The sequence below is a fragment of the Tribolium madens genome, unplaced genomic scaffold (genome assembly GCF_015345945.1).
Source record: "Tribolium madens isolate multiple individuals breed KSU strain unplaced genomic scaffold, Tmad_KSU_1.1 Scaffold_11;HRSCAF=98;Tcas5.2_LG3b, whole genome shotgun sequence".
Lineage (NCBI taxonomy): Eukaryota > Metazoa > Arthropoda > Insecta > Coleoptera > Tenebrionidae > Tribolium > Tribolium madens.
Window position 1 is genome coordinate 8,466,567 of NW_025400975.1, and position 15,446 is coordinate 8,482,012.

General features: G+C 28.3%; 2 protein-coding genes across 3 annotated transcripts in view; both read left to right on the top strand.

Moving 5' to 3' along the window:
• The window catches only part of LOC123007904 (neuronal calcium sensor 2), a 45,936-nt gene extending 40,637 nt beyond the window's left edge, over positions 1–5,299 (top strand). The window contains exon 5 of one of the 2 annotated variants that reach the window (XM_044403420.1): positions 2,944–5,299. In XM_044403420.1, the coding sequence (XP_044259355.1) occupies positions 2,944–3,120 (177 nt within the window). In that variant the 3' untranslated portion in view covers positions 3,121–5,299. The remainder of the gene's footprint in view (positions 1–2,943) is intronic. The other variant, XM_044403411.1, reaches the window with a different exon arrangement.
• LOC123007895 (neurocalcin homolog) overlaps positions 1–15,274 on the top strand; it is a 56,110-nt gene extending 40,836 nt beyond the window's left edge. Inside the window, exons 2-4 of the mRNA XM_044403400.1 lie at positions 7,317–7,432; positions 10,643–10,950; positions 13,649–15,274. Of these exons, the coding sequence (XP_044259335.1) occupies positions 7,363–7,432; positions 10,643–10,950; positions 13,649–13,843 (573 nt within the window). The 5' untranslated portion in view covers positions 7,317–7,362 and the 3' untranslated portion in view covers positions 13,844–15,274. The remainder of the gene's footprint in view (positions 1–7,316; positions 7,433–10,642; positions 10,951–13,648) is intronic.
• Positions 15,275–15,446: the final 172 nt, after the last annotated feature.

The window sequence follows — 15,446 nt, forward strand, 5'->3', positions numbered from 1 at the left end:
AAAAAATTGTAAAGTTTACATAATTTTATTATTGCAAAACGATACGACCAAGGTATCTAATGATTTCAATTAATTTTTTTAATCTTTGACTTTTGACTTTTTTCGTTCAAATTTCTCAGAACAAACAACATTGAAAATTGTTGCTACCGTTTCCAATAATTGAATATTACTTGGACATTTTCTGTATCCTAGGATATTTGCAATGTTGCAACATTGATAAATTTTCTTTGGAGCCAAGAAATGATATCCTAACATCTTCAATAAAGTTTATTTCAATAGACTTTTTACACATTTTTTTAAGGACACCGTCAACTGTATCAAAATCTAGACTTTAAAAATGAAATTATTTTAAAACTGTTAATTATATAGATTTCTCTTTTCTAAAAAGGAAAGTCTATATCTTACTGATAAGAGCACAAATCCAATTTTGGTCTTCGAATTCGTCTTTAATAAAAGATCACTTATAACGTGTGGGTTAACACGGGCGCCTTTTTTTCATCATACTGTATTTTGAATAGAAGAAATATCTTGTTCAACTTATTTTTAAAAGATTAAATTTTGCAAGTAATGGACTAACTTCATTACTACTACAGATTTAACTTTTCCTTCAGAAAATAATTAAAGAGAATTGTATTTACACCTTGATTTATTTTTGAATGAGTTTACGTTGTTATTTGTTTATTGCATTGGGAGCTATTTAAAACATGTTATGGTTACCTAGATTTTGTAATTAGCTGAGTTTAATTTGGTAAGTGTTTGGAAAAAAGTTTTAGACCAAGGAAACAAGTAAGCCGTTATATTAAACGGCGCACTTATATTTTATAGCTTCACATCTCCTACAACATGAGTTTCTCAGTTTCTTTCTGCAACACATGTAGTACATTTTTAAAGTCTTGCCGTTATTTGAATATTCTCCCAACAGGCTTATCTTTATGTTCTTGAAACACGCAAATGTCTAGATCATCCATTGTTGATGTTTTTGAACTTGGAGAGCATTTATAGCGTTTTCTAAAAAAAAAATATTGACGCTAGTTGGGATCTAAACTCGTTTTTGTCGTGTTTTTCGTTGACAACACATTTGGTATCGCATGTTTAGTGATCCATTCTGTCATTTCACAGATATTTATACAAAACAATTTTTGTGGTATCTAGTTTTACTGTGAATTGGACGATTTTGTGTCATTCTGATCAAATTTGTCAGTTGTTTTAAGAATTAGCATGAATTAAAAAAATATGAAGGAAAATAGCTATCTAGCTCTAAGCCATTAATACTGTTATGCATGTATTTTTACATTTTTTATCTTTAACAACACTTAATTAGGGGACTACGAGGTATTAATAGTTTTAATATGTAACAGAAATCAGTTTGGCGTTAGAATTTGAAAGCCCATTCAATTTAGAAACTTTTTTGTCTCTTGTAAATTTTTCGATTTAACTAATAAAATGAAAATGGCGTTGATTTTAAACTTGTCAAATTTCGTTTTAAAACTATTACAATTTTACAAAATTTACAATTTTTCATATCCTTTATAACATCATTATAAAAAATTATAAACAATAACGGAACTAAATTAGACCCTTGCAATTAGACGTGACCTAACATGATTTTTGTCAACATAATAGTTAATAAATGTAGATTTTTTATTCAAAACTAATAAAAAATTAATATCTGTTTTACTGTTTTGGTTCTTTAACTTGCAACCGAGAAATGTACATAAGTTAAAAAAATTTACTCACACAATTTGTTAAAAACACCACTGGGTGTCACTTGATTTGATTTGTATTTTTTTTAACTTGAAAATTATTAAATTTAGGTATAGGGAATGTTAATACAGATCAATGCACAATTAAATTCTCTTCTATTTAGTAAAATAAAAATTGGGGTATTTTATTTATTGAAAAAATTAAGTTATGAGTATTTGAATTATTACAAAAGTAACTTTAAAATTTTGGGATATGCTATTTTTTTTTTTCAAAAGTTGAAAACACCAGAAAAAGGATCTAAGCTTTCTCTTTCAAACGCTAAAAAACGAATTTAAAATGTTAAAAAATGGCAGAGTTACCGGTTTTTAAAGTGGAAGGTGCAAATCCAAAAATTTTTGAAAAACTCCAAATATTTCAAAAACGGCTAAATTTAGGTATAGGGAAAGCTGATAAAAACTCTCTTAAAATAACCCGATTAATCCAAAAACGCAGTAAAAAATATACCTTTCCATTTAAAATAAGAAAGTTGAGACCGACTTCCGGTATAACCGGAAGTGCCGCCATCTTGAAAATATTTTCATTTAATAGGACTTAATGGTTTATGGCTATGTACCAATTTTTAAATAAATACAATTATTCCAACTTCCAATACTTCTAAAGTGGGGTTTAGACGGAACAGCCTGTATATTAATTTGAAATTTTTTGTCCATCTTTTAAAAAAAAAACTATTTTTGGCCATGTTTTATAAAAAAAACTGTACGGAAGATTTTTTTGATTTATTTTTGGCGTAGATTATCTACTTGCCTTACTGTATTTTTTTCATGCAATTCGTATTATACGTTTTTTCATAAAAAATAAAAACTATTGAATTGAAAAAATGAGATAAAAACTCTGTGTTACTGAGTGTATACTTTTTTAATTCAGTAACAACATCCAATTGTAAAAAAAAAAACAATTTTTTTTACTGTATTTCTAAAAAATTCAATTTTTTTTCGTTTGAAAACTTCTTTGAACGGCTGTACACAAGCGACAAATTCTTCTAGTGGTACATTTTGGAACTGACTATAGTCACGCCATCTACGGAACAGTAGAGTAATTAGTTTTGAAAACTGTAATTTTCTGTAAAAATACTAAAAATTACAAAATCTCAAATAAGAATAATAATTTTCAGTGAGGAAAAATAATTTTCATTATATTATAACTAACAGCCATTTTATTATTATCACTGGTTTATTTCAGGCGATTTACGACATGTTGGGGGCCTGTTCGTCGAACCGCCCTGCCGATTCGGCCGAAGAGCGAGCAAAGAACATCTTTGCAAAAATGGACGAGAACAACGACGGCCAATTGACACAAGATGAATTTCTCAAAGGATGCTTGCAGGACGAAGAATTATCGAAAATGTTAGCTCCTTAATGTGCAGCAGCGTGAAAAGAGCCGTTTGCGTTTATCACAAGAAGACTCTTGTCAGATCACGGGTACATTTTCATATACTTTCGAATCGAAACCATCCGAGATTTGTAGTAATGTGCATGAGTTTTTAACATCGATCACATTTATTGCCCCATTTCGGTTGATTTAGCTCTGATTATGGTATCGTTTTATTACGGATTAAGAGGTGAACAATTTTAAAAAATACGACCAAGTAACTAAACTGATTACAGGGTGTTTGATTTGCATGATTTTGACAATGACTGACAATCGATTTCTTATTGGTACTAACACCCTGATAAAGACCAAGTCTTAAATGATAAAAATCTAAAGTCAATTATTTGTAAAGAAGACGTTTTTAGTGCGTTGCAAGGTAGGTAGGTAGTGTGTAGCGATCGAAGTTTGTCGTCAACCGCGTTCGTGTTTCTCATGAGAATAATTTCATTGATTTAGTTCGAAACTGCCATATTTTTCTACGTAGAAACCAGTTTGCGTGATTTTAATCCGTAATAAGAGCATGCCGCTTGAGGTTTGTTTGGGTTACTCTCAACATTTCGAAAGTTATTTTTTTAATTGTTCGATTTGGTAATTAAAAATGTACTTAGAACTTAGACAAATCGGGTGCACAGGTCGGTTTATGGGTGTTTATAATATGGATGTATTTACCATTTTAAGCATATCATGAGTGTTACTCTCCCTGTGTAGTGGCCCATCCGAATTTATGGAGTTACTTATTTGCTCGAAAAAAACTGTAAAAAGTGTTAACTCATTGGCGAATTTTTATGTAATCTATCCATTTATAAAAGTATTTGTTTTTAAATCACATAAATTACTCAATTTTCTTCTAAACACCATAACAATACAGAAATTTTCCGGAAAATTAATAACTGGATTTTTTTGCCACCAAAAATAACCTCAAATATTTAGTAAAATTATATTTTAAACATCAAAAACTAAGACTTACTTACTTGAACTTGATTGGCAAAAACGTGTCATTAATGACGTTTTTGACAATGATTCGAAAAAATTTCTGGAAACAATCAATGCGCTCGGGATATTATAAGTGAAAAAACATGATAGAAAAACTGTTAAAGTCATTAAAAGAAAATTGAAATTTTGTGGCAAAAATAGTGTTTTTTGGACTATTTTTCAAAATGTGTTGTTTTTTCAATGAAATAAGTTGATATTATTGAGAGCAAATTAAGAAATTGACAAATTTACATAAGTAAAAAAATTTTACACACACAATTTTTAAAAACACCAACGGCACATGAAAAAAAATGCAATAATTACACTTTATTTATTATTCACTTTATTTACGACTGTGTTATCGAATTTTCATCGTTTTGGTTGCTTTTTATGTCATGACAAATTTACATGACAATTAATATCGAATTAAGAAATCGGAACATTACAATTTTTTTTATAAGAAAACAAACATTGTATTATACATTTTTTTTCGTACTAAAAAGTTGAAAGCTATCAATTTTAGTGAAAAAACCATCAGTTTATTACAGTTAATTTTCAAATGTACGTATCAAAAAAATTTTTTGTACTTGATTCGATTTGTAGTTTTTTTTTAATTGTGTTGTTTTTTTAATGAAAAAAATTGATATTATTGAGAGCAAATTAAAAAATTATTATTCTGGATAATCAACAATGACTGCTAAGTCTGGAGTTTTTTTTTGCAATTATTGCAAAACTGCTGCTAGTGGAATAAAAAAAACCCTAATGAAATTTTATATTTCTTAATCTCCAATATTGTTTTATGGAAATACAGGGTGTTTTGGAATTGTTAATAAAAACGTATTGATGATTTTTATAAAATAATGAGTTTTTTCTACTAATTTATTTTCAAAAGTGAATAGTTTTTGTTTGTTTATTTATTAAAGGCTACAAATGCAATAGTTTTTTTTTCAACAAATCAAAATTAAATTTCGATAAACAATTTGCATAATTGTTAGTTAAATATATTTTTTTCTAAAAAAATACAAGGTGTTAAATCGGGTGATTCTTTTCTTTTCCATTATTATACAAAATTGTTTTTATTTGCAATATCGTTTTTTGTATTAAAAAAATTCTTAATTTTAGTCAAAAAACCATCAGTTTTTTACAGTTAATTTTCCTATCAAAAAATTTTTTTGTTTATTTATCATTGTACTCGATTTGTATTTTTTTCAAAGTGTGTTGTTTTTTAGTGAAAGAAATTGATATTATTGAGAACAAATTAAAAAATTATTCTGGATAATTAACAATGAATGCTAAATCTGTTTTTTTTTGCAATTATTGGAAAGAAAAAAAAACCCTAATAAAACATTATTTTACCAACTGTAGTATTTTTTGATCTCCAATATTATTTTATGGAAATACAGGGTGTTTTGGAATCGTTAATCAAAACTGGTACTGATATTTTTAAAAAAAAATTTTTTAATTTGTTGTCGTTTTTTTATTTTTTAACAATTCAGTATTTTAAAATATTGATAAACAATTTGCGTAATTGGCGTTCCATTTTTGGATAACTTGTTCGTTATTTAAAAAAAAAATGGTGCTAAATCGGGTGATTTTTTTCCATTATTATACAAAATTGTTTTTAGAAAAGAAAAATAATTCTTGAATGTAGATGTGCTAATATCGAAACACCAAATTTTAATTTTTTGTGTACTTGTTAGAAATTTCATTTTTTTTTGGATTTTTGATAGATTACATAAATGGGCTATTTGATAATTAACAAATATTTAATGATTTTAGTGATAATTAAACACCACAAACACGAAACTTGTTTGGCTTTTTTAAAAAAAATCTCAAATCAGTTTCACTTTTTTAATTTTACTTATTTTCATACTGTGACAAACATTTTTTTAATCTCTCCTGTATTCCCAACCATTTTTATGAAAAACAAGTTGTACTTCCTATGGGGACTGGCTTTTAATAAACTTTACTTCACTAATGTTAAAAAATACGACTTTGTCGTAATATTTCTACTGAAGATGTATCACAAAAAACTTACTTATATTAGAAATGATATTTTCATGGGAAATTCAAAAACCAATTTTATTTTCATAATGGCACAAGTTTTACACTGCCTTGTTGAAATTCCTGTTTTATTTAGCTACATGCTGCCTACAATTTTAGTTCATATCAAAGTAATTAAAAGTGAAAACTAATATCAAACTATTAAAATAAGAAAAGTTAAAGAAAGGGTATTTTCCATCCATGGATCGTACTTTTAACTGATTAAATGAGAGTTGTAATTTTTCCTTAATTAGTTGAAGGTTTCCGTGCATATCACATTGAAATTGGGGACTGAACAGTTTTTTAATAAAAGATTTTGGAGTATTTTCTGAAACCTCTAGTCGATGTAATAAACAATCAAAGTGAAAAGTAGCGTAAAATAATGTTTGTAGGTAGAATAAAAAATTCACTTGCTCTAATATCCTCTCACACACTAGTGTATGAAATTTTCACCATTCCTCTCCATTAAAGTGCTTGCACATTTGATGACAAGATTCTTCCAATTTTTGTACAAGCAAATGTGTAAGTGCATGAAATAGTGCATTTGTAAAAAGTTGCATTCCCTAGGTTAAACAGCGCTTATTTTCTAGAGTTGGTGTTTGTGAGAGCTAATTTTTCATTGAAAAATTAGTTCGTATGCGAAAAATTGTCCTTCTAGTTGATAAAATGCACACTGAAATGATTATTTTCGATTTGTTTTCTTATTACTTCATGTTGAAACAACGTATCATGGCATAAGTAACAAATGTGATACATCATTTAGTGCATATTTGTGAAAGTGTTAGTTGATTATCTATTAATTAATATTTTTCTACTTGCACATATTGTAACATAGGCATAACAACATATTATTCTAGATGTTTACTCTAAGTAAGTTTGTAACGAATGCAAGAAATTTAAGTTTCTTGCATTTGACATATAATATTATGTAGATGGGTAATGATAACGAAGCCAGGAGCAGCTCTCTACGTAAAATTGAATTAATAACACTTATTGATGGCAGATATTCTTTGAATTTTTAACACAAATATGACAATTAAATAATATACGTATTTGGCGAATTTGTTGTTTTTGGTGTGCAAGAAGTGTGTGTGTGTGTGTGGGAGTGAGTGTGTGTGTGTGTGTGGGATTTTGTGTGATTTAAGGGAGATGATCTTAACTCGGTACAGGGAGCGGCACTGAGCTCTTCACGAGACTGGCTGCCAGGCTCAAACCATGGGGAAACAGAACAGCAAACTGAAACCTGAAGTCTTGGAAGATCTTAAACAGAACACAGAATTCTCAGGTGAGTTTTTTTTTCATCTAAAAACACGAAACTTTTTAAATTGCGCACTTGAATGTCTATTAGGCACCCGAAAAAACTCAACTCTACATACATTTCAATTTTGCACTGAACCACGAAATAGTAATTTATTCGGAGAATTATTACAACCCTCAAAAGCAACAGGATTCACAAAAAACCCATTTTGTAACAGTTTCATTGTGTTTTGACAAAAACGAACTAAATCGAGCCAGACACGCTAAAATGAATTTCAATCTAATTTGATAATTTTTCAGTCACTTTTAGCAAAAATTCGAATGTATTTTAAAATAACAAAATAATGTACTTTTTGACCCATTTTAGCAATTTTTTGTTGAGTGAAATATCATTTTGGAAAACAAAACTATATTTCGATTTTTTAACTTGTTTTTGAGAACATTTAGAAATTGAGTTTCTGCATGGCTAAAAAAACGTGTAAAATGCTCAAAAAAATAAAAAAAATAATAGTATCATCATTTTTGACTGAATTTACTACATATATATGAATAATTAAAAAATCAAATTAAAAAGGTAATTTTACTAACATTTGGACGAATACTCGATTTATAAAAATTATTTTAAAATACATTAATTTTCTGCTAGAACTACAGTCACGTTTGTAAAAAATCGCGCACTACTAAATGTCTGTTAGGCACCCGAAAATACTCAACAATACATACATTTCAATTTTGCACTGAACCACTTATTCGGACAATTATTACAACTCGTTATTTTATTTTAATAATTTCTTCAAAAACAACAGGATTTACCAAAAGCCATTTCGTAATAGCTTCATTGTATTTAAGCATGTTTTGACAATATTCTGCAAAGTTTTATTCAGAAACGAACTAAATCGAGCGAGACACGGTAAAATCATATCAATTTCAATCTAATTTGGTAATTTTTCAGTCAGTTTAGCAAAAATTTGAATATATTTTAAAAACGTCCTGAAACATTATAAAATTGCAAAAATAACACTAGTTTTGGCCTAATTTGATAAATTTTCGGTTAGTTTTTAACGAAATTTTGCATAATAGTTCTGTTTGTGGCTAAAAACATACTAAAAGGCTTAGAAATGGACAAAATAATGTACTTTTTGACCCATTTTAGCAAATTTTTTACCTCGTGAGTGAAATATCATTTAGAAAAACAAAACTATCTCTCGATTTTTTAACTTATTTTGAGAAAATTTAGTAACTGAGTTTCTGCGTAGGTAAAAAACGTGCAAAATTCCCAAAAAAATACAAAAAAAATTAGTATCATCATTTTTGTCTGAATTTACAATATCAATAATAAAAAAATAATAAAAAAAATTAAAAAATTAAAAAAGGTAATTTTACTAACATTTGGACGAATACTCGATTTTTAAAAATTATTTTAAAATAGGTACATTAGTTTTCTGCTAGAACTACAGTCACGTTTCTAAAAAAACGCGCACTACTAAATGTCTATTAGGCACCCGAAAATACTCAACAATACACACATTACAATTTTGCACTAAACCACGAAATAGTAATTTATTCGGACATTTTTTTCAACCCTCAAAAACAACAGGATTCACAAAAAACCCATTTCGTAACAGTGTTTTGACAATATCCTGCAAAATCTGGTTCAAAAACGAACTAAATCGAGTAAAATGATATCAATTTCAATCTAATTTGGTAATTTTTCAGTCACTTTTAGCAAAAATTTGAATGTAATACGTGCTGAAACATTTAAAAAATGCAAAAATAATACTAGTTTTGGCCTAATTTGATAAATTTTCGGTTTGTTTTTAACGAAATTTTGCAAAATAGTTATGTTTCTGGCTAAAAACATACTAAAACGCTTAGAAATGGACAAAATAATGTACTTTTTGACCATTTTAACAATTTTTTTACCTTGTTGAGTGAAATATCATTTAGAAAAACAAAACTATCTCTCAATTTTTTAACTCGTTTTTGTTTTTTAATTTAGTAACTGAGTTTGTGCCTGGGTAAAAAACGTGCAAAATGCCCAAAAAATAGTGTCATCATTTTTGACTGAATTTACTATATCAATAATTAAAAAAGGTAATTTTACTAACATTTGGACGAATACTCGGTTTATAAAAATTATTTAAAATATATTAATTTTCTGCTGGCACTACAGTCACGTTTCTAAAAAATCGCGTACTACTAAATGTCTATTAGGCACCCGAAAATACCCGACAATACAAACATTTCAACACAATTTCGCACTGAACCACGAAATAAGTAATTTATTCGGACAATTATTACAACTCATTATTGTAATAATTCTCTCAAAAACAACGGGTGTCACAAAAAACCTATTTCGTAACAGTTTCATTGTGTAATCCCGCCATTCGTAACGTCACAATAATAATAATAATAATACACAGTTCCATGTTCACCATTTTTTTGTGCCTTTTATACCAAGTTGCTCCGTTTAAAAGTCAGACGACGTCAATGAAATTTTGATTTTTTTAAAAAACAATTACATTATTGTTAATTAACACAAACATACATAAAAAACTAAAACCAATTTTTTTTAATACAATTTTAAAAACAATAATAATAAACGGCCAACTTTCGAAATTTTGTCACAATTATTTTTTACTTTAAAACCAAGGCTAATTAATTTTTTTTATAAAATACAAGAATTATTTTGCGACTCAGATTACGTATAACAAAAATATGACTTAAAGAAATCATAACATAACAATTATTTTTTTCAACAAAGTTTGAATTCGTTAATTGATAGAAATGAGAATTTTATGCTTTCTGTTTATTTTTGTATTTTTTAATTTTATGATTGTTGTTCTCAAATACCAATTATTTAAGTGTATTGAGTATTGCATATAATTAAATAAGTTTGATAGAAACAGAAAGCAAATTTTTACTATTAAGTAAGAGTTTTCTTTAATAAAAGTTGTTTTATAACAAAAATAGATTTTCTACGGTAAAATGAGTTTAGTTTTATAACTTTTCATCACAAAAGTACTGGAAACTGGAAATATTAACTGGAATTGAATCTTAAAGTACAAATTCTTTAACATGATTAGAAAGAGTCTATTTTGAAAAGGAGAAACGTTTTAAGCTCTTTTTACCTTCTACTTATTTAATAACCACAATAATATTTTCCTTTTCAACTAACTGATGAATAAGTTTCATGTTTTCATATTTCACTCAAGCTTTAATTAAGTGTTTTTTGTAGATGCTGAGATTCAAGAATGGTACAAAGGATTCCTCAAGGACTGCCCTAGCGGCCACCTTTCCGTCGACGAATTTAAAAAAATCTACGGTAACTTTTTTCCTTACGGTGATGCTAGCAAGTTTGCAGAACATGTATTTCGTACATTTGATGCAAACGGAGATGGCACCATCGATTTCCGGGAGTTTCTATGTGCTCTGTCCGTCACCTCTCGGGGTAAACTAGAACAAAAGCTCAAATGGGCCTTTTCAATGTACGACCTAGACGGTAATGGTTATATATCACGACAAGAGATGCTCGAAATAGTCACGGTGAGGCCACATATAAATATTCATTGTGCGTAGAGTGCGTAGGCAGAGACTCGCTTTCATGGAGCATTTGCTACTTCTTTCGCAAAATTTCATTTATTTCATTGACATTATGAAAATTAAATTAAAAAAATGTTTTAAAGCACTTTTTACTAGCGACCTACATTACCGGCCAAAAACATCACATTTTCACAGTGTTGCCAGCTCAAAACTATTTTCACAAGATAATTTTTTTATTATTGTCTAAGATTCACGGTTTTTACATAAATTTCGCAAATCTGCTCAAAAAAGTGCTTAATTGCTCAAAAAAGACAAACATAAGTAAGGCTATTTTATTTCGTTTAATTCTACACTTTTTTGGCTAGTTTTTAATTAAATTTTGCGAAATACCGAGTGACAAAATTTTTTTTGGCAACATTAAGTTATTAATAATCTTTCTAAATTTGTTATATATAAAAGTTTGACGAAAATGTTAAATTTGGCACCAATGTAAAAAATGACAATCATTTACAGTCACTTGATATTAACGTTCTCACTTGCAAAACATGCTAAAACACTTGAAAAGGACAAAAATAATGATTTAATTTGAGGTTTTTTCTTTTGTTTTAACAAAATCTTGCAATTAACACCATTTTTGTCCATATTTTATATTTTTTTTGTTCTATTTTTTTGGCAAAATTTTACTCAAATGTGCTAAATCGAATGAAACAAACGAAATAACATCAATTTGTTGTGTTTAAGCATGTTTTGACAATATCCTGCAAAATCTGGTCCAAAAATGAGCCAAATACGCTAAAATGATATCAAATCCAATCTAATTTGATATTTTTTCAGTCAGTTTTAGCAAAAATTTGCATGTATTTTAGAAACGTACTGAAACACTTTAAAAATGCAAAAATAATACTAGTTTTGGCCTAATATAATAAATTTTCGGTTTGTTTTTAACGAAATTTTGCAAAATAGTTCTGTTTCTGGCTAAAAACATACCAAAACGCTCAGAAATGGACAAAAAAATGTACTTTTTGACCCATTTTAGCACTTTTTTTACATTGTTGTGTGAAATATCATTTAGAAAAACAAAACTATCTCTCGATTTTTCAACTTGTTTTTGAGAAAATTTAGTAATTGAGTTTCTGCGTGGGTAAAAACGTGCAAAATGTCCAAAAAAATACAATAAAAATAGAATCATCATTTTTGACTGAATTTACTATTTCTTATTTTCAGTTAGTTTGGGTTTTTCAATAATTAAAAAATCAAATTAAAAACGGTAATTTTACTAACATTTGGACGAATTCTCGATTTAAAAAAATTGTTTTGAAATACATTAATTTTCTGCTAGAACTATAGTCACGTTTCTAAAAAATCGCGCACTATTAAATGTGTATTAGGCACCCGAAAATACCCAACATTACAAACATTTCAACACAATTTTGCACTGAACCACGAAATAAGTAATTTATTCGGACAGTTATTACAACTCGTTATTGTAATAATTCCTTCAATAACAACAGGGTTCACAAAAAAAATCATTTTGTAACAGTTTCATTGTGTTTAAGCAAGTTTTGACTAATTTTCGGTTTGTTTTTAACGAAATTTTACAAAATAGTTCTGTTTCTGGCTAAAAACCTACTAAAACGCTCAAAAATGTACAAAATAATGTACTTTTTGACCCATTTTAGCAATTTTTTTAACTTGTTTAATAATTGAGTTGCTGCGTGGGTAAAAAACATGCAAAATGCCCAAAACAATACAAAAAAATAGTGTCATAATTTTTGACTGAATTTACTATTTCAATAATTAAAAAATCTAATTAAAAAAGGTAATTTTACTAACATTTGGACGAATACTCGATATATAAAAAATATTTTAAAATACATTAATTTTCTGCTAGAACTACAGTCACGTATCTAAAAAATCGCGCACTATTAAATGTCTATTAGGCACCCGAAAATACTCAACAATACATACATTTCAATTTTGCCTTGAACCACGAAATAAGTAATTTCTTCAGACAATTATTACAACCCATTATTGTAATAATTCTCTTAAAAACAACAGGATTTACAAAAAATCTATTTCGTAACAGTTTCATTGTAACAGGATTGCGTAATCCCGCCATTCGTAACGTCACAATAATTGGAATAATACACAATTCCACGTTCACCATTTTTTGTGCCTTTTATTCCAAGTTGCTCCGTTTAAAAGTCAGACGAGGTCAATAAAATTTTGATTTTTTGGTTAAAATAATAATTACATTATTGTTAATTAACACAAACATACATAAAAAACTAAAACCAAATCAATAATTAAAAAATCAAATCAAAAAACATTTAGATTTATAAAAATTATTTTAAATTACATTAATTTTCTGCTAGAACTACAATCGCGTTTCTAAAAAATCATCAGAAATTAGAATTTTTTCAAAAGTTTTTTGACCAGATCTGGTAACACTGCATTTTTGCCATGATGTAATAGTTTTCAGGTTAATTTAATTCAAACAATTCGAATAATAAATGGTTTTAATATTTTTTGCAAAAAAGAGTTTTTGTTTTGTAATAAATTCCCGTATATTGGCAATCCTTCGATCGAAATAACATACCAAATGCTCTAAATTCAGACCATAAAATTTTTTTCATGCACGAACCGAATATTTTATCATGCTAGTCTCGCGATCGTTACCCCAATTTGGCTCATTTCGCAGGCAATCTACAAAATGGTGGGGTCGGTAATGAAGATGCCTGAAGATGAGAGTACCCCCGAGAAACGTACCGACAAAATCTTCCGTCAGATGGACCGAAACAAGGACGGCAAATTGAGCCTCGAGGAGTTTATTGAGGGGGCGAAAAGCGATCCTTCCATCGTACGACTCCTACAATGCGACCCCCAAGCGCAGTAGCCTAAGACCGCCTAAATCGGTCACCAGAGACATTTTATCTTAAGTTTTTAACAACCACTCTTGTGTGATCGCGGGGTTTCCGCGCCGACGTCCCGGTTGTCTTCAATTATCCGCGGATTGTTATGCTCACCCTCGCATAGATTTAGTGACAGAATATTTAATCCTAATTTAATTTAGAAATAACCTAAATTTAAGCAGACTATCTACTTGTATTGAATTTCAGTGGCGATCTACAGGCTGTTCCAGATAAGTTCCAACAATCATATTTATCTAAAATTTTGTTCATGGCCATAATGAAAATATTTTCAAGATGGCGGCACTGGAAGTGAATAGCAACTTCGTTAAGTTTTTATTGCGTTTTTGGATTACTCAAGTGATTTTGAGAGAGTTTTTCCGTTTTCAAAATATTTAGACCTTTTTAAAAAAAATGGATTTTATATCTAATTCAGAGATTTTTAAACTTGATAAGAGGCATCTTTTTGGTTAAAAAACTAGCCAAACCGTTCGAAATAGTCAAAAATAATGTCAATTTGGAAGTTATTTGCTGATTTTTCGGCTTCTATTGACAAAATTTTGTAAACTAATGCAATTTTTGACCCAAAACAACCTAAATTATTTTGTCAGAATTTCACTCACTTATTTTTGTTGTGTTTAAGCATGTTCTGACAATATCCTGCAAAATCTGGTTCAAAAACGAACTAAATCGAGCGATAAAATGATATCAAATCCAATCTAATTTGATATTTATTTAGTCAGTTTTAGCAAAAATTTAAATGTATTTGCTTAAACACTATAAAAATGCAAAAATAACACTAGTTTTGGTCTAATTTGATGAATTTTTGGTTTTTGTTTTTAACGAAATTTGGAAAATACTTCTGTTTGTGGCCAAAAATATACTAAAACGCTTAGAAATGGACGAAATAATGTCCTTTTTGACACATTTAGCAATTTTTTTACCTTGTTGAGTGAAATATCATTTAGAAAAACAAAACTATCTCTCGATTTTTCAACTTGTTTTTGAGAAAATTTAGTAATTGAGTTTCTGCGTGGGTAAAAAACGTGCAAAATGCAAGAAAAATACAAAAAAATAGTGTCAATAATTATAGCAAAATTAGATCCAATTAAAGTAAGATAACTCACACTAAACGCTGATTTGTTGTAAAAATTCGATTCAAAATTCAATAATTATTCACGATTTTTTAAATGGGTGGAGTTACTTATCGTTGCTAGGTTTTTGTCGGATTTTGACCAATAAGAAATAAAAACCGGTTTGTTCTCACCTTAGTGGCAATTACGTGAATGCGAAATGATTATTATTGGCCCTTGTAAATGACCAATAAATTAACAAATATGTCCAACCAATCAAATTCAAGATTTTGCAAAAACCACACCGATTGTCAATAAAAAAACTGTTTTAACTTTGAAAAACAGGCAAAAATAATGAATTTAAATTAATTTTTCCAATTAACCACGAAAAATTGTTACATAAGGGACTATTTCGCCAATTTTTTTCTCAGTAAATTCAAAAAAAATGCAGATTAAAAATGATAAATTTAGATTTGTTTCCTCTTAGTATAACGAAATTCGATTTTGTCAAAGTTTA